Source organism: Mobula hypostoma, chromosome 24, assembly GCF_963921235.1.
Source record: "Mobula hypostoma chromosome 24, sMobHyp1.1, whole genome shotgun sequence".
NCBI lineage: Eukaryota > Metazoa > Chordata > Chondrichthyes > Myliobatiformes > Myliobatidae > Mobula > Mobula hypostoma.
Genome location: NC_086120.1, coordinates 14,588,370 through 14,609,044, shown reverse-complemented (window position 1 = coordinate 14,609,044; position 20,675 = coordinate 14,588,370). Strand labels below are relative to the sequence as shown.

Here is a 20,675-nt window from a genome sequence, read left to right as displayed (position 1 = left end):
AGGGGGAGATCCAAAATGAAAGGAGAAGACAGGAGGGGGAGGGATGGAGCCAAGAGCTGGACAGTTGATTGGCAAAAGGGATATGAGAGGATCATGGGACAGGAGGCCTAGGGAGAAAGGAAGGGGGAGGAGGGAAGCCCAGAGTATGGGCAAGGGGTATAGTGAGAGGGACAGAAGAAAAAGGAGAGAGAGAAAAATAGAATTTGTGAATAAATAAATAAATAAATAAATAACGGGTGGGGTACGAGGGGGTGGTGGGGCATTAGCGGAAGTTTGAGAAGTCAGTGTTCATGCCATCAGGTTGGAGGCTACCCAGACGGAATATAAAGTGTTGTTCCTCCAACCTGAGTATGGCTTCATCTTGACAGTAGAGGAGGCCGTGGATAGACACATCAGAATGGGAATGGGATGTGGAATTAAAATGTGTGGCCACTGGGAGATCCTGCTTTCTGTGGCGGACAGAGCGTAGGTGTTCAGCAAAACGATCTCCCAGTCTGTGTCGGGTCTCATCAATATATAGAAGGCCGCAACGGGAGCACCGGACGCAGTATATCAACCCAGCTGACTCACAGGTGAAGTGTTGCCTCACCTGGAAGGACTGTCTGGGGCCCTGAATGGTAGTGAGGGAGGACGTGTAAGGGCATGTGTAGCACTTGTTCCACTTACAAGGATAAGTGCCAGGAGGGAGATCGGTGGGAAGGGATGGGGGGAGAAATGAATGGACAAGGGAGTCGCATAGGGAGCGATCCCTGCGGAAAGCAGAGAGAGGGTGGGAGGGAAAGATGTGCTTAGTGGTGGGACCCCGTTGGAAGTGGCAGAAGTTACAGAGAATTATATGTTGGACGCGGAGGCTGGTGGGGTGGCAGGTGAGGACAAGGGGAACCCTATTCCTAGTGGGGTGACGGGAGGATGGAGTGAGAGCAGATGTGCGTAAAATGGGGGAGATGCATTTGAGAGCAGAATTGGTGGTGCAGGAAGGGAAGACTCTTTCTTTAAAAAAGGAGGACATCTCCTTCGTCCTGGAATGAAAAGCCTCATCCTGAGAGCAGATGCGGCGGAGACGGAGGAATTGCGAGAAGGGGATGGGATTTTTGCAAGAGACATTGTGAGAAGAGGAATAGTCCAGACAGCTGTGAGAGTCAGTAGGCTTATAGTAGAGATCAGTAGATAAGCTGTCTCCAGAGATAGAGACAGAAAGATCTAGAAAGGGGAGGGAGGTGTTGGAAATGGACCAGGTAAACTTGAGGGCAGGGTGAAAGTTGGAGGCAAAGTTAATGAAGTCAACGAGCTCAGCATGCGTGCAGGAAGCAGCGCCAATGCAGTCGTCGATGTAACGAAGGAAAATTGGGGGACAGATACCAGAATGCCTCCTGTCCCATGATCCCCTCATATCCCTTTTGCCAATCAACTGTCCAGCTCTTGGCTCCATCCCTCCCCCTCCTGTCTTCTCCTATCATTTTCGATCTCCCCTCCCCCTCCCACTTTCAAATCTCTTACTAGCTCTTCCTTCAGTTAGTCCTGACGAAGGGTCTGGGCCTGAAATGTCGACTGTACCTCTTCCTAGAGATGCTGCCTGGCCAGCTGCATTCACCAGCAACTTTGATGTATGTTGTCTAAAGCAACAATGTCGTTCAAAGTGCTAAAGAGTGGTTAATGGGAAGATGATAGTGACGTAGCAGGAGAAGTGCTTGGAGATTGACCACATTGTCAAAGAAGAGTAGATGAAGCTTCCCTTAGAGTATGAATTAAGGTGAAAGTGACTCTATTGGTTTATTTTTGGAAACTGTTTGCCCCTGATTAAGAAACTCCTTTTACAGTGCTCATCATGGGTGAAAGCTTTTATACAAATACAGTGCCCATAAAAGCTATTCACAACTCCACCCCCCCCACCCCTTGGAAGTTTTTAAGTTTTATTGTTTTGTAACATTTGAATCGCAGTGGATTTAATTTGGGTTTTTCGACACAGATGTACAGAGAAAGAATCTTTTGCGTCAAAGTGAAAACAGTTCTCCACAAAGTGATCTAAATTAATTACAAATGTAAACACAAATTGTTTGCCTAAGTATTCACTCCCTTTAATATGACACACCAAATCATCACTGGTGCAGCGAATTGGTTTTAGAAGTCACATAGTTATTTGTATGGAGATCTGTTTATGGAGACCTGTGTGCAGTCAAGGTGTTTCAATTGTTTGTAGTAAAAATACACCTGTATCTGGAAGGTCCTACTGCTGGTGAGACAGCATCTTGGCAAAAACTACACCATGAAGACAAAAGAACACTCTAAGCAACTCTGTGAAAAGATTATTGAAAAGCACAAGTCAGGAGATGGATACAAGAAAATTTACAAATCACTGAATATCCTTTGGAATACAGTTAAGTCAATCATCAAGAAATGGAAAGAATATGGCACAGCTGTAAATCTGCCTAGAGCAGGCCATCCTCAAAAACTGAGTGACCAAGCAAGAAGGGGACTAGTGAGGGAGGCCAACTTGAGACCTGAAAACGCTGCAGGGGCTGCAAGCTTCAGTGGCTGAGATCGGAGACTAAGCATGCAACAACTGTTACCCGGCTGCTTCATCAGTCGCAGCTTTTATGGAAGAGTGGCAAAGAGAAAGCCACTATTGAAAAAATCTCACCTGAAATCTCAGCTAGAGTTTGCCAGAAGGCAAGTGAGAGACTCTGAAGTTGGCTTGAAGAAGGTTCTATGGTCTGATGAAAGAAAAGTAGAGCATTTTGCCCATCAGACTAAATGCTCTGTTTAGTGTAAGCTAAACGCTGCATATCACCAATGCTGGAAATTCAAGCAACACACATCAAAGTTGCTGGTGAACTCAGGCTGGTGGAACAACACCTTATATTCTATCTGAGTAGCCTCCAACCTGACGGCATGAACATTGACTTCTCTAATTTCCGCTAATGCCCCACCTCCCCCTCGTACCCATCGGTTATTTATTTATATATACACACATTCTTTTTCTCTCTCTCCTTTTTGTCCCTCTGACTATACCCCTTGCCCATCCTCTGGGTTCCCCCCCTTTTCCTTCTCCCTGGACCTCCTGTCCCATGATCCTGTCATATCCCTTTTGCCAATCAACTGTCCAGCTCTTGGCTCCATCCCTCCCTCTCCTGTCTTCTCCTATCATTTTGGATCTTCCCCCTCCCCCTCCCACTTTCAAATCCCTTACTAGCTCTTCCTTCAGTTAGTCCTGACGAAGGGTCTCAGCCCAAAATGTCAACTGTACCTCTTCCTTGAGATGCTGCCTGGCCTGCTGCGTTCACCAGCAACTTTTATGTGTGTTGCTTGAAATTCCAGCATCTGCAGATTTCCTCGTGTATGAATTATCTCTTGTCAGTTTGATTTAATGTTTGTTATGTAGTACGTTTTAAACCTTAAATATTCTAGTTTTTAATATTTGCTTCAATATTCATTTTCTTTCAATATCTATGAAAATCAGAGATTCTGGTGTGAAGAAAACCAGTGCAATAAGGGTTCCACATCCTGGAATGTTGAGTATGAGCATGAGTGGTGAGATTGAATGTAACTGATAACAAGATCTGGCTTATTACTTCATTCTACTTTCTGCCTTTGTGCCCTTGATGGGAAAATAGAGCTAGGATTTTGTAGAGAATTGGCAATTTATTCCATGACCTCCATTAGCAGCAATTAAGGTTTTTTTAAAAAAAATTTGTTTCTTACATTTATTTTAATTTTAGTTTATTGTAAGTCCTGGTATTCAGTCTTTGCATCCTAGATAATTAGCACATTGTTTTGTTCTCTATATGTTCTTTCTTTGTATTCTTGCAGTGCAGTAAAAGCAGAGCTGGTTGTCCATGATTCTGATTTTTGGATAGTCTCTTACTGAAAAGACGATCCAGTATGTGTTGAGAAATATAGATCAGTAATATCTCAAGACAGAATCTTGAGTTGTGTTGACAACCAAGCTGATAGAGATAGAAATTCTAGAGTGATAACGTCCCAGTGGAAGAGATTGTTAACCGTTTTTCCTGATGGAAAAATACACTTGCACGTGTCTGACGCCTCAGTCCAAGTCATTCTTCAGGGTTGTACGTTTAACCTGCAAGTGTCATAGGGCAAATAGTGCCTCAGTCAGAGTCAGAAGGTCAGAAGAGGAAAAGAACTTTTAAGTATAATGTTTAGTTTAGTCAGGCACTGAAATAGTATTCCTTTCTATTTTAGGATCTTCAGTTCATTGTTGCTTTATTTTTGTGCTTTAAGGAGGGGCTCTTATTGACGTTGGTGAATCAATGAAGCGGATGGCTGAAGTTAAAGATTCCTTGGATATCGAAGTTAAACAGAACTTTATTGATCCATTACAAAGTCTGTGTGATAAAGATTTCAAAGAAATTCAGGTAAAATGTCATTTATAGGTAAACACATTATATTGATGATTCTTTGACCACTTTATCATGTTTCCTCCACTTCCTTAAAACAAATGTATCATCAGTATATCTTAGAATGGCTACTTCACGAGTATAATTAAACATCATACTCATGTTCTTTCACCTAAGTTCCTGATATCTGATTCCAGTATGGGTGTGGGAAAATTAATATGGAATTTGCCCTTTATGATGAGACAGAATCAGGTTGAATATCACTGGCATGTCACGAAATTTGTTGTTTTGCAACAGCAATACATTGTTATACATGAAACTATAAGTTACATTAAGAAATATAAAAGTAAATATTGCAAAAAGAGGAGGAATTGATTTTAAAATGGACATCTTTTGATGTCTGCTCTGTGGAGCTATTATGGGGCATTAATTCTCTTCAAAAGGCTTGATAATCCTTAATGGATTAACATCCTCAATGTTTAAAGTCATAAATAACTTTTCATATGAAAATATAAAACACCTTGATTAATAACACAAATGTCTAATGCGTTTATATTAGACCAATCTATATTTTTTCCTTTGCACATTTGTCCATATTGAAGCTCTTCTCTCTAGTTAAATGAAAACCTTTATATTTTACAATTTTTACAAGATACTATTACTTTTTATTGTCTTAAAAATGCAAAACTTCACCATCTTGATGATTAGAAATGCTAATTGTCTGGCATTCAGCTTACTTATCAGTCCAAAATAGCAGGATGTTTAGAGTGCAAAAGGGTGTGTTTCCAGAACTGGGTTGTGGATTGTGGCCCATGGTTATGACTGGTGTGTGGGTTATTGGTGAATTACTGTCATTAAGATAGGGTGAAAAGCTTTCTTTTGAATGCCATCAAGACAGATCCTTCCAGATATAAGTACACCAAAGAAATACAAAAGGAAAAATACTAACAATATAGAATACAGGAAAGCGGTGAAATCATTGGACAAAGTCAGCATGGACTTGTGAAAGGAAAATCATGTCTGACGAATCTTATAGAATTTTTTGAGGATGTATCTAGTAGAGTGGATAGGGGAGAACCAGTGGATGTGGTATATTTGGATTTTCAAAAGGCTTTTGACAAGGTCCCACACAGGAGATTAGTGTGCAAACTTAAAGCACACGGTATTGGAGGTATGGTATTGATGTGGATAGAGAATTGGTTGGCAGACAGGAAGCAAAGAGTGGGAATAAACAGGACCTTTTCAGAATGGCAGGCAGTGACTCGTGGGGTGCCGCAAGGCTCAGTGCTGGGACCCCAGTTGTTTACAATATATATAAGTGGTTTAGACGAGGAATTAAATGCGGCATCTCCAAGTTTGCAGATGACACGAAGCTGGACGGCAGTGTTAGCTGTGAGGAGGATGCTAAGAGGATGCAGGGTGACTTGGATAGGTTGGGTGAGTGGGCAAATTCATGGCAGATGCAATTTAATGTGGATAAATGTGAGGTTATCCACTTTGGTGGCAAAAACAGGAAAACAGATTATTATCTGAATGGTGGCCGATTAGGAAAAGGGGAGGTGCAACGAGACCTGGGTGTCATTGTACCAGTCATTGAAAGTGGGCATGCAGGTACAGCAGGCAGTGAAAAAAGGCGAATGGTATGCTGGCATTAATAGCAAGAGGATTCGAGTACAGGAGCAGGGAGGTTCTACTGCAGTTGTACAAGGCCTTGGTGAGACCACACCTGGAGTATTGTGTGCAGTTTTGGTCCCCTAATCTGAGGAAAGGCATTCTTGCCATAGAGGGAGTACAAAGAAGGTTCACCAGATTGATTCCTGGGATGGCAGGCCTTTCATATGATGAAAGACTGGATCGACTAGGCTTATACTTGCTGGAATTTAGAAGATTGAGGGGGGATCTTATTGAAACATATAAAATTCTAAAGGGATTGGACAGGCTAGATGCAGGAAGATTGTTCCCAATGTTGGGGAAGTCCAGAACGAGGGGTCACAGTTTGAGGATAAAGGGGAAGCCTTTTAGGACAGAGATGAGGAAAAACTTCTTCACACAGAGAGTGGTGAATCTGTGGAATTCTCTGCCACAGGAAACAGTTGAGGCCAGTTCATTGGCTATATTTAAGAGGGATTTAGATATGGCCCTTGTGGCTAAAGGGATCACGGGGTATGGAGAGAAAGCAGGTACAGGGTTCTGAGTTAGATGATCAGCCATGATCATACTGAATGGTGGTGCAGGCTCGAAGGGCTGAATGGCCTACTCCTGCACCTATTTTCTATGTTTCTATGTATTGTTATACAGAATACAGTGCTTACTGGTGGACAAGTAAGGTGCAGAAGTATGAAAGTATGTTGTGAATATAAGCTTATCTATGTCAGACATGAAGTCTATTCTTGTATCACAGGATAGAAGCGGTCCTGGAGTGTGTATTTTCAAACTGTAATATCTTCTACATGATGGAAAGAGGAGGAAAAGGGAGAGTAATTGGGGTGGAGGGGTTTTTGATTATGTTGGCTGCTTTCCTGTAGTAGTGGGAAGGGTAGTAAATAGAGCTACTGGGGAGGAAGGTGGTTTTCATTATAGAATGTGCTATTTTGACAGCTCTAATTTCCCGACGTCTTGACCAGAGCAATTGTCATACCAAATTGTGATGCATCCAGATAGAATGCTTTTTATGGTGCATCTGTAAAAATTGGTGAGGGTTATTTGGAGAAATGCCAAAATTCCCCAGCCTTTTGAGGAATAAGGGGAGTCAGTGTACTTCCTTGGCCATATGGTCCATATGGTTGGACCAGAGAAAATTGGTGGTTTACACCTGGAAACTTGAAGTTCCGAACTATCTCCACCTCAGGTATCTATGCCACGAACTGACCAGCTTTTTTGTTTTTATGACATTGCGTGAAAAGTTATGACACCATGCTTCTAAAATGCCTGTCTCTTTCCTGTATTCCATCTTGTTATTTGAGTTCTGGCCCACTATGGGAAGGGGGAGGGTTCATCTTTGAACTTGTAAATGAGAGGCTGAGGAAGAAGTCTTGCAATGATAATCGTAGTGGAGTTGTTGCTGCCTAGGTTTGGGGTTCAGAACATCAGAGGTCAGGACCATTGTAAGTTGTGGCTGGAGTGCTTGTGTGTTTTTGTCTGCTACTTTTAACTCGTCATGTTCACTGTAGACTTTATTATACCTCTGTGTGATCTGTTTCTTTAAAACTAAGTGAACAGTGTGTTTGGGTATAGTGGGGTAATACCCAATAATCAGAAAAAACTGCTATTCCAGCGCCAACAAATTCTCAAGCATGTGGATTCTCTAAATTTTACTGTAGCTTGTTCTTGCAACAATGACTAAACTGTAAATATAAAACTCTCAAAATTCCCCTCCCAAGGCTAGTGAACTCAAAACCATATTTTTAGTGGGTTCTGATGTATTTACATTTGGTGTGTATTCAAGTATGTGTTTACATTTAAGGAAAAACCTGATCAATGCAACATGTTTTTGTCTTCTGTCTGAGGTTATATTTACAATCATAGTTAATGCTTTGACAAGTTAGTTCTTGCTGGTGGTTTAAAACCTAAATGAATCTTCTGCAATTCAGAAACACAAGAACAAATTTCTACAGGGCGAGAAAGGAAAAAGTATTTCAGGTTGTTCCCCAATCACGTGACACTTAAAAAAAAATTATAATGTTAAATACTTTTAATTATTCAATGTAATTCAAACTGGTTCTGCGCATAGACATAGTGATACCATGATTCAGCTAATCATTGAGGAGATCAGGCTTAGGATGCGTTATTGGTAAACAGCTCAAATGTTACAGAACTCACATTTGACTGAATAAATATGAAAGAAGAAGCCATTTTCTCAGTCCAAATAAAACAAAGATGCTCGCATATATAGAAACTTGGCTGACTGGCAGGAAGCAAAGAGTGGGAATAAAAGGGGGCCTTTTCTGGTTGGTTACTGGCGATCAATGGTGTTTCACAGGGGTCTATGTTGGGACTGCTTCTTTTCATGTTTTGTATCACTGAATTGGTTGACAGAATTGATGGCTTTGTGGTCAAGTTTGCAGATGATGCAAAGATAGGTGGAGGGACAAGTGGTGTTGAGGAAGCAGGAAGTCTGCAGAAGGACTTGGACAGATTTGGAGAACGGGCAAATGGAAGACATTGTAGGGTCATGGACTTGAAAGGAATAAAGGCGTAGACTCTCTCTAAACAGGGAGTAATTTCAGAAATCCGAGGTACAAAGGGACTTGGCGGTCCTCGTGCAGGATTTCTTAAAAGTTAACTTGTAGGTTTAGTTGGTGGTAAGGAAGGCAAATGCAATGTTAGCATTCATTTTGAGAGAACTGGAATATAAAACCGAGGATGCAATGCTGAGGCTTTATAAGACATTGGTCGGACTGCACAGAATCTTGTGAGCAGTTTTGGGGCCCTTATCTAGGAAAGGATGTGTTGGCATTGGAGATGGTCCAGTGGAGGGTTATGAGAATTATCCTGGGGATAAAAGGGTTAATGTATGAGGAGCATTTTGCTGTGGGCCTGTACTCAGTGGAATTTGGAAGAATATGGGATCTTATTGAAACCTATTAAATATTGAAAGGCCTAGATAGAGTGGACATGTAGAAGATGTTTCCCATAGTTGGGGAGTTTAGGACCAAAGGGCACACCCTTCAAATGGAAGGCAGTCCCTTTAGAACAAAAGTGAGGAGGAATTTCCTTAGCCAGAAGGTGATGAATTTGTTGAATTCATTGCCACAAATGGCTATGGAAGCCAAGTCATTGGGTATGTTGAAAGCAGAGGTTAATAGGTTCTTAATTAATAAGTGTGTCTTAAGTTAACAGGGAAAAGGCAGGAGAATGGGGTTGAGAGAGATGATAAATCAGCTATGATAGAATGGAGGGGTGAACTGGATAGGCCAAATGGCCTTTTCGTTCTCCTATGTCTTATGGTTATTTTGCAGAATTACTGAATGCCTGCCTAGTGAATCCACAAAGGCTAAGTGATAATGCCAAGTTCTTTAAAAAAAAAGATGAGCTGAATGTAATTTACTTTGAACATAATTTCTTCACCCAGAAATCTGGAACTGTGCAAAACTCATAAAAGAAACAGTGATAGCAAATTTTCTAGCCTTAGAAGTTATCAGCCTAGATCTTCCTCCTTAGAATGTTTTTACCTTCCTTCTACTCACAGAGATCCACAGGCGGCGTTGACCAGAGTTACAGTGAGCCTTGAAATACTACTGAGACTTTTGAACACAATGTCCAAAAGAAGGGAAATGATTAGCTCTGTAGAAGCTCAGGAGAGATTTTTATGTCGTCCTGTAGTGGTTTAAGGTGACTTGGAAAAAAGGAAGTTGAATACCGTGAAATTGATAAACACAAAGTGAAGTTGGAGCATGACTGAACATGACTCCAATGGTCTTTTTATTTCTTTCTAGCTATCTTGCTGGAAGCTTTAATATATAACAAATCCAGTTCCTAAAAAGATCTGCTTGGATTTTGATCTTGGCATTCATTTTAAACTGTTGTCCACATTGACTGACTTTTTGGCCTAGGTGTCCAACATAGTACTTCAAAATAACAAACTAAATCATCCCATTAGCTGATCACCGTTCAGTATTGATCTCACTTATAAAGTCAAAGTAAGTCACTTTGGCATACCTTAGTGGTTGAAGCAATGTTTGTGATTATGGCTGCACCAGTTTGAAAATTGATGGTAGTGAGGCTCCTCCCCCTCCCCCCACCCCCCACCCCCCATTCTTACCAATTTTTACAGAGCACCATTGAGAGTGTCCTGACCAGCTGTATCACCACGTGGTGCAGGAATTGTAATTTTAAGGTATCTGACCACAAGACCCTACAAAGAATGTGAGGACTACTGAGAGGATCATCAGGATCTCTCTTCCACCCATCTGAAATACAGGGTTCCCCCGCTATCCAAAGGTAGAGCATTGCTATGAAACGGTTCGTAAGCCGGAATGTCGTAAAGTGAATAAGCAATTACTATTTATTAATATGGGAAGAATTTTTGAGTGTTCCCAGACCCAAAAAATAACCTACAAAATCTTGCCAAATAATACATAAAACCTAAAATAACAGTAACATATAGTAAAAGCAGGAATGATATGATAAATACACAGCCTATATGAAGTAGAAATACTTTTCTGCAATCATTGAAGCATTGTCTAGTGCAGCAAAAATCTCACGCAAGCGCTCTTGGCAAAAACACTCGGTGCAAGCGCTCTCGGCAGGAAGACTGTCTCCAGTAACCTTTAAGTTATGAAGCTGCCAAATCATACCAAATAACACAAAAATACACAGCCTGTATAAAGTAGAAATAACGTATGTACAGTGTAGTATCACTTACTGGAATCGGGAAGACAGTGAGCACACTGGTGTGTTAGGCTGAGTCATCGGAGGTTGGGGTGTCATCTCATCATCGTCTGTTTCCATCAGGGCAGGTAGGTCATCTTATTCTATGTCTGCCTGCCTCGATGTCGAAGTTCGAGGTTCGTCGTCTGCTGTGGCTGATATGGAAGGCTTGAAAAACGACAGTATGCTTGACTGCTTAGCCTTGCACATTTTTCTATCATACAGTTCTTTGTAAGCACTCAAACCATCCTGCAAATATGCCCTGAACCTACGTACCCTTTCAAAATTAAAGTCGTACTTTTCTGCAATCATTGTTGTCAATTGCAGCGAAAATCTAACGCAGTTGTTTCACATTCAGTTCCTGGAAGACTTCACTTTCGGTCTGTTCGCTACTGCATTCGGTTTTGAATGTTATCCTTTCCTCTTCCAATTGCATCAGCTCTTCAGCTATCAGTTCTTGGTCATGGGATGCCAAAACCTCTTCAACATCATCTTCGTCAACTTTCACAAGCCAAAGTCACTTTGTCCTTACTTGTTCACCACGATCGAATGGCTTAATTATATCTAGTTTTACGCTAAGTGTAACACCCTTATGAGCTCTTTTAGGCTTTTCCAATACCTTAGAACTCATCTTGCTAACGGATGCTCAAAATAAATTGACATAAAGTACAGATGCTCACAGGCATGTGTTTAAGCAATGCTGGCTAGAATGCAGTTCCGGGGGAGGAGCTTCGCTGCTGCCTTTTCTCGTAACAGTGAACACACCTTCTGTTAGCGAAATCAGGTAACTAATGTAGGTCTTTCGTAACAGCAAGATGTCGTAAAGCGAACGTTCGAAAAGCGGGGGACACCTGTACTTATCAGGAGCACTGTATATACAGGGCCCTTGGCATTATCAAGGATCCCTCCCATCCATCCCGCAATCTCTCGCATCAGACAGGAGGTACTGTCGCATTAGGACAAGGACTGTTAGAATGAGAAACAGCTTCACCACCCCCCCAGCTATGAGTCTACCAAACTCCCTGTCACCACCCAGGTCTCATCATTTAAGAAGTGCCAGTAGCGTTGTACTGTTTACTTTTTAACTTGTTTTGTAAATGCACCTTATGTTAAATGTCAGTCTTCTGGAATATATTTTATTTGTTAATTTATTCATGGTAATATTACAGTGTTGTGTGTGAGTTACTGTATATATAGTATTGTGCACCTTGGTCTGGAGGAATGTTGTTTCATTTGGAGGTGTACAATCAAACCAAATTGAAGACAGACTCCGGCGGAATGAGCAGACGAGACCAATGGAAGGTCCAACGGTCAAGAAGGCGGTCTCTGCAAGCGTTGTGGAACGTGTAGAGCAGGACTAGACACAGAAGACGTCCTGGCCATCCACTGCGCCTAGTCCCATCTCCAGCCGCCTCGACTCTATCTTGCCATTGGATCCAGATGGGAATTGGCAAGAGAGAGTGAGGCTGATATTGCGCAACTCTCCCTCACTTAAATCCAAATCACGCGCTAGTCTGTACACCATTGTAATGGTGTCGAGGTCCTCATTGACGTTGACGATAGACGAACACTATACAATCAAATGACAATAAACTGGAACTTAAACTTAAAAAAGTTCATTTCACTCCGAACGTCGACTGTACTCTTTTCCATAGATACTACCTGGTCTGCTGAGTTCCTCCAGCATTTTGTGTGTGTTACTTGGGTTTCCAGCATCTGCAGATTTTCTCTTGTTTGTGATTAGATTCCTTTAATTCCTGATTTTGTTGTTAAAAGCAAACTTACTTTTTCCTGTGAAATATGACACATTTATTATGTAGAGGACAAATATTTGGAGTGTAGCAATTAGCCTCTGCATTTCAGGAATAAAATAAAAAATCTTCTGAATATTAATTTATGATTCCATGCTAGAAGGTATACAGAGAAGTCCTTCCAATCTGATGTTACCAGTTGTCCTGATTTTGTCACTTAAAGATCTGGTAGACTGCTGACGATGGATTTTTGTTACAAATAATTGTGGACAGTGTTTTTGAGAACTATGTTAGGGAAGCATAAAAGAACAAAAAAAGTAAAATGTAAATGCAAGTATATAATGTGCAATAATTCTTAATTGTTAACATTTCAGCATCATTTGAAGAAACTTGAAGGTCGTCGCCTGGACTACGACTACAAGAAGAAACGACAGGGTAAAATACCGGAGGAGGAGATTAGACAAGCTTTGGAAAAATTTGATGAATCCAAAGATGTTGCAGAAACTAGCATGTACAACCTTTTAGAAACTGATGTAAGAATGCTTTCTAAAGATCCATTTGCCTATTTTTATTTTTCTATGTTTACATTGATTTTGGAGTAAAGTTTATCGCTTTAATAAGAAATAAGATAATATGTTGTGATTCAGATCTTAGTTCACTTGAGTTTTTAGTTGGAAGTCGCCTGATAGTTTAATAAAGTATTTCTTGACTAAATGGAAAAATAGTAGCATGAAGTTGTGTTCCTGTTCCAGATCATAATCTCCAACATATGCAGTAGATTATATCTGCATAAATTTCAACAAGGGAGCATATCAAATTCAATTCTGATGCTCTTGGTCAAAGAATTTACCAACACTCTGTTTTTGGTTAACAGATTGATCTTAGCAAGATTACTTCTGATTGAAGCACAATATACTGCCATATTGTGGGTAAAAGTGCGCCCTCCCTAATTTCCTTGTCATAGGTATTAAATGTGCCATTTGCACCTCCTAAACATTTTGTTTCTGGGTTGTTTGAAGTGTTAAGCAGGTGCCTTAAGTGTGATTATCCAATGCAAATAATGTAAAGTGAGCAATGCATCGCAGTAACTGTCTGAAGATTTGTTTGAATTTAACTTCAAAGTTCAAAGTAAAATTTATTATCGGAGTACATGAGATTTTTTTCTGCGGGCATACATTGCAAATCTATAGAGTAACTGTAGATAGGATCAATAAATTAATAGCAATAAATAACGAGCATGAAGTAACAGATGAAATTACGAGCATGAAATCCTTAAATGTGTGTTGTTATCTTCATTTGTTCAACAGCCTGATGGTTGGGGGCTAGTAACTGTTCTTGAAACTGCTGGTGCGAGTCCTGAGGCACCTGTACCTTCTACCTGTTGGCAACAGTGAGAAAAGAACATGACCTAGCTGGTGAAAATTTGATAATGGATGCTGCTTTCCTACGGCAACATTTCATGGAGATGTGCTCAGTGGTTGGGAGGGGTTTACCCATGATATACTGGGCAGAATCCACAACCTTTTGTAGGATTTTCCACTAAATAGCATTGGTGTTCCCATACCAGGCTGTAATGCAGCCAGTCAGTACACTTTTCACCACATATCTGTAGAAGTTTGCTAAGGATTTTGATGACATATCACATTTCCACAGACTCCTGAGGAAGTAGAGGCACTGCTGTGCTTTCTTTGCAGATGTGTCCAGGACTGGTCCTCTGAGATGGTGACATCCAGGAATTTAAAGTTACTGACCCTCTCCATCTCTGACCTTCAGATAATTACTGGCTCATGGACCTCTGGTTTCCCTCTTCTGAAGTTCACAATCAGTTCCATGGTCTTATTGACATTGAGTGAGAGGTTGTTATGACTCAGCTAATTTTTCAATCTTCCTCCTGATTCATCACCACATTTGATGCAGCCCACAACAGTGGTGTTACCAGCAAAGTTGTATATGGTGTTGGAGCTGTACTTAGCCACACAGTCGTAGGTGTAAAGCATTGATTTCTTTTAGAGCAAAAGATTTTGTGTACCCTCAACAATAATTTCCATATCTTGGTCAAATTATTCACTATAATCAATGCCAAATGATGCTTTGCCCACCAATTTCAACTATGAATTTAGCCAAGTGACGATAAATATATGAAGTTCTGAGAATGGACCACTTCCAAAATGGGGGTTGATTCCCCCTGGAAATTGAAAAATACTTAATCTGTATCTTTGAAATTGTGTCACTGAATTAAATTCCATCCACTCCAGCCACCTTCCCACAATGTTCCTGCCACCTCCATATGAATTTACCTTTGTCCTTTTGTATGTTAATTCATAATCTGATGAATTTATAATGTAGGGCAATAAGCAACCCACTATAGGAATCCAACAGGTTGAGCAGCACGAATGGGAGGAAAGGAATTGCTGCCATTTCGGCTCAAAACCCTGCATCAGGAGCTAGTGTGTACAATGTAGAGACTTGTACCAAAATAACCGACTCAATGAACTATTTAAGACTGTGGTGGTTATCATGTTGGTGTTATTCCAGCCTTCATGTATTAGCAAGATCTGCCTGGGACAAACCCACACTTTTTTTGTAATTTGATGGATTAACACGGTGGGGGGGAGGTGTGGTTTGATGAAGCTAGGGCAATAACATCATTCCTTTAACAGCATTTTAAATTGGCAGATAGATCATCATTGTGATGTTTAATACAAACAATTGCAATGAAGAATTTTTGCATGTCATTGGTGCATTAAGATTATATAAAGATGGGCTATATAAACTTTCATAGATTTATTTTGAATGAGATAGGGTAAGCACTGGGTCTGGTTAGTCATATTATCCCCTGAGGTAGTTTTAAGTTGATTCCCATGTGGTTTCCTGGTCCTGATAAATCTGGTCCTTAGACATTTTCGTTGATTCTGAACCAATGCTAAAGAAGAAAGGTTTATTAGAAATAAAAATAAATGTTACAAACTGGATGCATGTTTCATCCTTGTTCAATAAATGTTATTACACATTATGCCCCCATTATGATTGGAGTCACCCACATTATGGGAGAACGAAGTCATTTATGATATTTGGGTGTTGGCAGTTTATATCTACTTCCAATAACCTAAACAAGAGGAAAATTATTTTGCAGATCGAGCAGGTGAGCCAAATGTCAGCCCTGGTGGAGGCACAGCTGGATTATCATAGACAAGCTGTACAAATTTTGGAAGAGCTGTCTGATAAGTTAAAGGAGAGGTAAGACAAATTTATTTGCCCTCATTCCCAATTGTGAAATGAAAATTGATGTTAACTAACACATGCTTGGGCTCCAGCACTTTACAGATCACATTTAAAACAGTTTGCCTAAAAAACAATGTGTATTAACACAAGTCATTACTGTAATTATTGGCAATACCTCTCAGAATCACTCAGATTGGAAGAGGCAGAGTAGAGTTGTAAAGTTTATTGGATTAATGTCAGTGAATATGTGTGGCTGAGGAACAAAGTGTGTATTAAGAATGTGTTGCACATTTCATAACTGCAGAACCTGCAAAGTGTTTTATAGACAATTAAATATTTTGGGCAAATTCACTTATGGAAGGTAGAAAGAATACTTGATGGTCTTGAGCAAGGCAAAGTGTGTTACTAAAGTGTCATTTCATACCCCAGGATAAGATACTTATCCTAGCAGTCAAGTAAGTCAAAATTATGATATCTATTTTCCTGTTGTTTCTGATGAAAGTAACGTAGAAAACCTACAGCACGATACAGGCCCTTCCGCCCACAATGCTGTGCTGAACATGTACTTAATTTAGAAATTACCTAGGGTACCCATAGCCCTCTATTTTTCTAAGGTCCATGTACCTATTCAGGAGTCTCTTGAAAGACCCTGTCGTATCTGCCTCCACCACAGTCGTTGGTAGCCCATTCCATGCACTCACCACTCTCTGCATATAATTTCTAAAAACAACAATCTACCCCTGACATCCCCTCTGTACCTACTTCCAGGCACCTTAAAACTGTGCCCTATCGTGTTGACCATTTCAGCCTTAGGAAAAATCCTCTGACTATCCCCACGATCAATGCCTCTCATCATCTTATACACCTAAGTATGTGAAAGAAGTCAGATTTTTGGCATTCCCTTCCCACAACCTGAGGAGCTGAGTGTATTAAAACTCTGAAGAATGATCGTAGTGAAGTGTTTTGGATCCTTAGGATACCTGAAGGTAAATACTTGGAGGATGTTTCCACTGGCGAAAGAGTCCAGAAAAATAATCCAGTTTTGGAATAAGTGGTTAGCTATTTACATGAGGTATGAACAGGTTTACACATAGGAGCTTCTGAATCTATGGAATTCTCTACTTCCTGATGGTAGTCATCCTTACATTATGGAAAATAAAGTAGCATTTATTATGTTTTGGAATACTAAAGGAAATGGAGGATATGGAATTGATGTATGAAGATAATGTGCTTTTAAAGAATGATGGACTAGATGGGATTCAACTCAAAGCTACCTGAGAATTTCAAAACTTTTTGCCCAGAAATTATACAATCAAAAGTGGGAAATTTGTTAAAAATCACATTTTGGAAGTGTTTAGAGCATCCAGAACTACACAAAGAAATCAAAAGACTATAACTTTTTAATCATAACAAAATATAAGAAATAGAAGCAAAATAATTTGTCTGTCTATTCCACCATTCAAGAAAATCATGGCTGATCTTTTATCTCAATGTCACTTTCTTTCATGATCTCCATATCTCTGAAAATGATTAATACATGCCTTGAATATGCATGTGGGTCTGGATCTTCACAAATTCCTTGCAAAGAAAATTTAAATGATTCCCTATCCTTTGGATTTAAGGAATTCTTTAATGGCCAAAACCTTATTTTGAATTGTCAACCTTTTCTCTAGACACAGGAGCCAATTGGGAAGTAACTCTGCATCTATCTAGTGAAACCCGTGAAGATTTAATTGTTTCAGTAAGCTTATCTCTCATTCATTAAAGGGTATAGGCCCAAACTGCATAATCTCTCTTCCAATGATAAACCCTCCATCTCAGTGGTGAACCTTCGCCTCACTTCCACGATTACAAGATTATCCTTCCTTTGGTAGGAAGAGTCAGATCAGTTTTCCAGTGAGCTCTTACAAAGGCTTTATTCAATTAGAACAATACGTCAATATTCTTCTACTGAAATTCTTCTACATTCAAGGCCAATAAAATGTTTGTCTTTCTAATTGTCTTCCTGATCTGCCTACTAACTTGCAATGTTTCATGTACCAGGACAGGAAGCATTGAACACCAATAATGTTCATTCTGTCATGCTTTTAAAAAAAAATCTGACTCTCTTCCTAAGTGGTTCAACTTGTATTTTTTCTCCCCACGAATGTTACTACTCAACAAATATTGATGAGATTTGACTTTCTTGCTCTATGCTAGCTAATGCTCTCATTTACTGGCCCATTTCTATATGTTTCTAATCTTCTGACAACATGTCAATCAAATTTGAATATTAAGATTGGCCCAGTTCTTGTAGATCCATTGGCAAAACTATTATTGTTCACTATCAACAGTGTAAAACTGGAGTTGAAAGCAAAATCCAGAGTTTATTGCTGATAATGCCCTGCTTCTCTACAGGTTAAATGTTGATGTTCACACCAGTAAAATCACTGATTTAACAAGATTGTCAATATTTTATGTGCCACTTTCAATGAAAAAGTCATGATAATAAAGTCCTGTTTAATGAGGTGGAACTATGATGCTATATTAAGCCATGATTACTACTGAACATCTGTAACCTTTGAGAAAGTAAATTTAGGTGTGAAATTTAATTCATGAAAATCTACAATTATAACATTAATTCCCTTTTGAATCTTTCAGAATTCTGACAAAATTTTCAAACTTAGATGTTAGAGTTTCTTTTATGATCTCATATGTATGATGGCCTTTAATTGGTATTCTGTAAAACATTTTAAGAGCTGAACCTTTTGCTGTATTAGACTTACTTATTGACGTCCGAGTACTCAGCCTATTTGATGACATTGTTGCTGGACATCAGAGATCCTCTGTGACTGATAAAATTTAAATTAATGTTAAGAATATAAATGCATTCATCACTAGATCTTTCTGGAATGACTTTTTTAGGCCATAGTTGAGCATTACTTACAAAATCTGCCATGATTTTTCTCTCCTAATGATTGGTCAACCTTCTCATTTATAAATCTTATACTTTTAAGCTTCTATTTATGACCTCTTGTTTGGATTCTTTATCAACTGGGAATGGCTATCAGCTATGTCGCAGAATTCAAATCATGCACGTTGTCTTGAAATTTAATTTAATTTTTCTAAACAGAAAAAGTTGCATTTACTTGCATGTATTTTCATATTCCAGGCACCTCCCTGCTGACTGTTCAGAATGTTTGTTAATAATCTTTGTATGCATTTATTTTTCTTGATGGATTTCAATACTACATACAATATTCTCCATTTTGGTAGTTCATAACTAGTTTTGAATTGAATGTTTGTGAAAGCTGTATTTTCAACATTATTTTCTAGTATTCTGTAGTGGGCTGCCTTCTGATAATGGCTGGCAATATTATAGTGAATTGTGGATCAATTGTCGTGTGCACATCAGCATGTTCCGCATTTCTGTAACTTTGTGGAGGTAGAGAATGAGCTGATAATCAGAGACATTCACTGGCACTGAAACAGACCTTTGACATGTGAAAAATGTGGATCTTGGATATCACTGCTTGAAGGCCTTGTCACTACTTGGAGTCTATTCCACTCATAGGACAGTCATGGAACTGTGACCTCCAGGTCACTGGAAGCCACATAGCTGCAAGGGATTAGTGCAGCCAGGGTTCATGCAACCTAAGTGTGGGCAATAGGTTGAATCAAGCATGTCTGGCACCAATGTGTGCACTTCAGTGAATGACTAACTTTGTTCAGCCAGTGTAGCTTAGTATTCTCTCCCAACTAAATAGGAAGATCTCTTATTGTCTTTGTTACAATTGTTGTTCTTGTCAGTTGACAGTGATTTCTCATGTCATAATAAACTTGTCAAATACTTTTCTGTTCTTTTAGGTTTATTAACTTTCTTTCCTCTCACATTCCTGGCTCTCCTTATTCTACACTGCTTTTATTTCTTTCATACATTTTATTTGGTTTCCAATCACTAATAAATTATCAATGGCATCTTGAAATGTTAACAGTTTGCAACCATACCAAGTAAATATTCTGTCTTTTTGTTGAAATGAGCCATCACCTACCTCCAAGTGGATGTAAGTTGTTCCAGACATTAGCATTTTGAGTTGGTGGTTCTTTTCCATGCATGCAATGTGCAATATTATAAATATATGAATACAGCTGTAATTAATCCTGTAATTTGGGATTTATTATACACCTTAATTTCTGAGGAAGCAAATTAGCTAAGAACAAAATTTTTCCTTGAAAAACCAAATAACAAAATGAAAAATAGTTAGAAAAGAAGCTGTTTTACAAGTCACGGCAGTACAGTTCTACAATTTTGTTTAGATTCTTAGTGGAACATACCACAGAAAGTCCAACACAATTCAATTTCCATTGTAAACTAAGAATTCCTTGATCTGATCATTATAGGATGACATTTGCTAATATACGAATGACTGGTTAGGGTAACGTCGGGTTGGTTATGAAACCAAAAGTGAACAAAGAGCCTAGTATCAATTTTGCAATACAAGATGGTGCCAAAATGTGGTGACTCTGCGTGCATCTCCGATGGGAATCGTCAAAAATTCCAATTTGGGACCATGACAGCTGAAGTTCACAGTTACAGGTACTTTTGATAAGCACCATCATTTTAAGACAATTTAAAAATCTATCGATCTTCAAAATTGGCAGACTCATGTCAGTTGTGCAATTCCCCTTTAAGAAAAAGGAAGAGAGAAAGGCATGTTGGACTGTTGGTTTAATTAAAATGCATAGCCTTTAGACCCTACTCCTGATCATCCCATCCTGCTGGCGAATGTACTGTCTCTGGAAAAACAAATTTAAAATCTCAGAGTAAGATTGCAGTAGCAGAGAGACATCAGGGACTGGTATGTATTTGCTTCATGGAAATATGGCTCACCCCTGCCATTTTGGAAGCAGCACTGCAACCCAAAGGCTTCACCTACACTGCAAAGGCAAGACAGCTCAGTCTTTTAAAGATAGACAAGATGAGTATGCTTCATGATCA

General features: G+C 39.5%; 1 protein-coding gene across 1 annotated transcript in view; it reads left to right on the top strand.

The window, feature by feature from the left end:
• sh3gl1b (SH3-domain GRB2-like 1b) overlaps positions 1–20,675 on the top strand; it is a 139,659-nt gene that overhangs the window by 78,304 nt on the left and 40,680 nt on the right. The window contains exons 5-7 of the mRNA XM_063032432.1: positions 4,240–4,373; positions 12,850–13,008; positions 15,609–15,712. Coding sequence (XP_062888502.1) covers positions 4,240–4,373; positions 12,850–13,008; positions 15,609–15,712 — 397 coding nt within the window. The remainder of the gene's footprint in view (positions 1–4,239; positions 4,374–12,849; positions 13,009–15,608; positions 15,713–20,675) is intronic.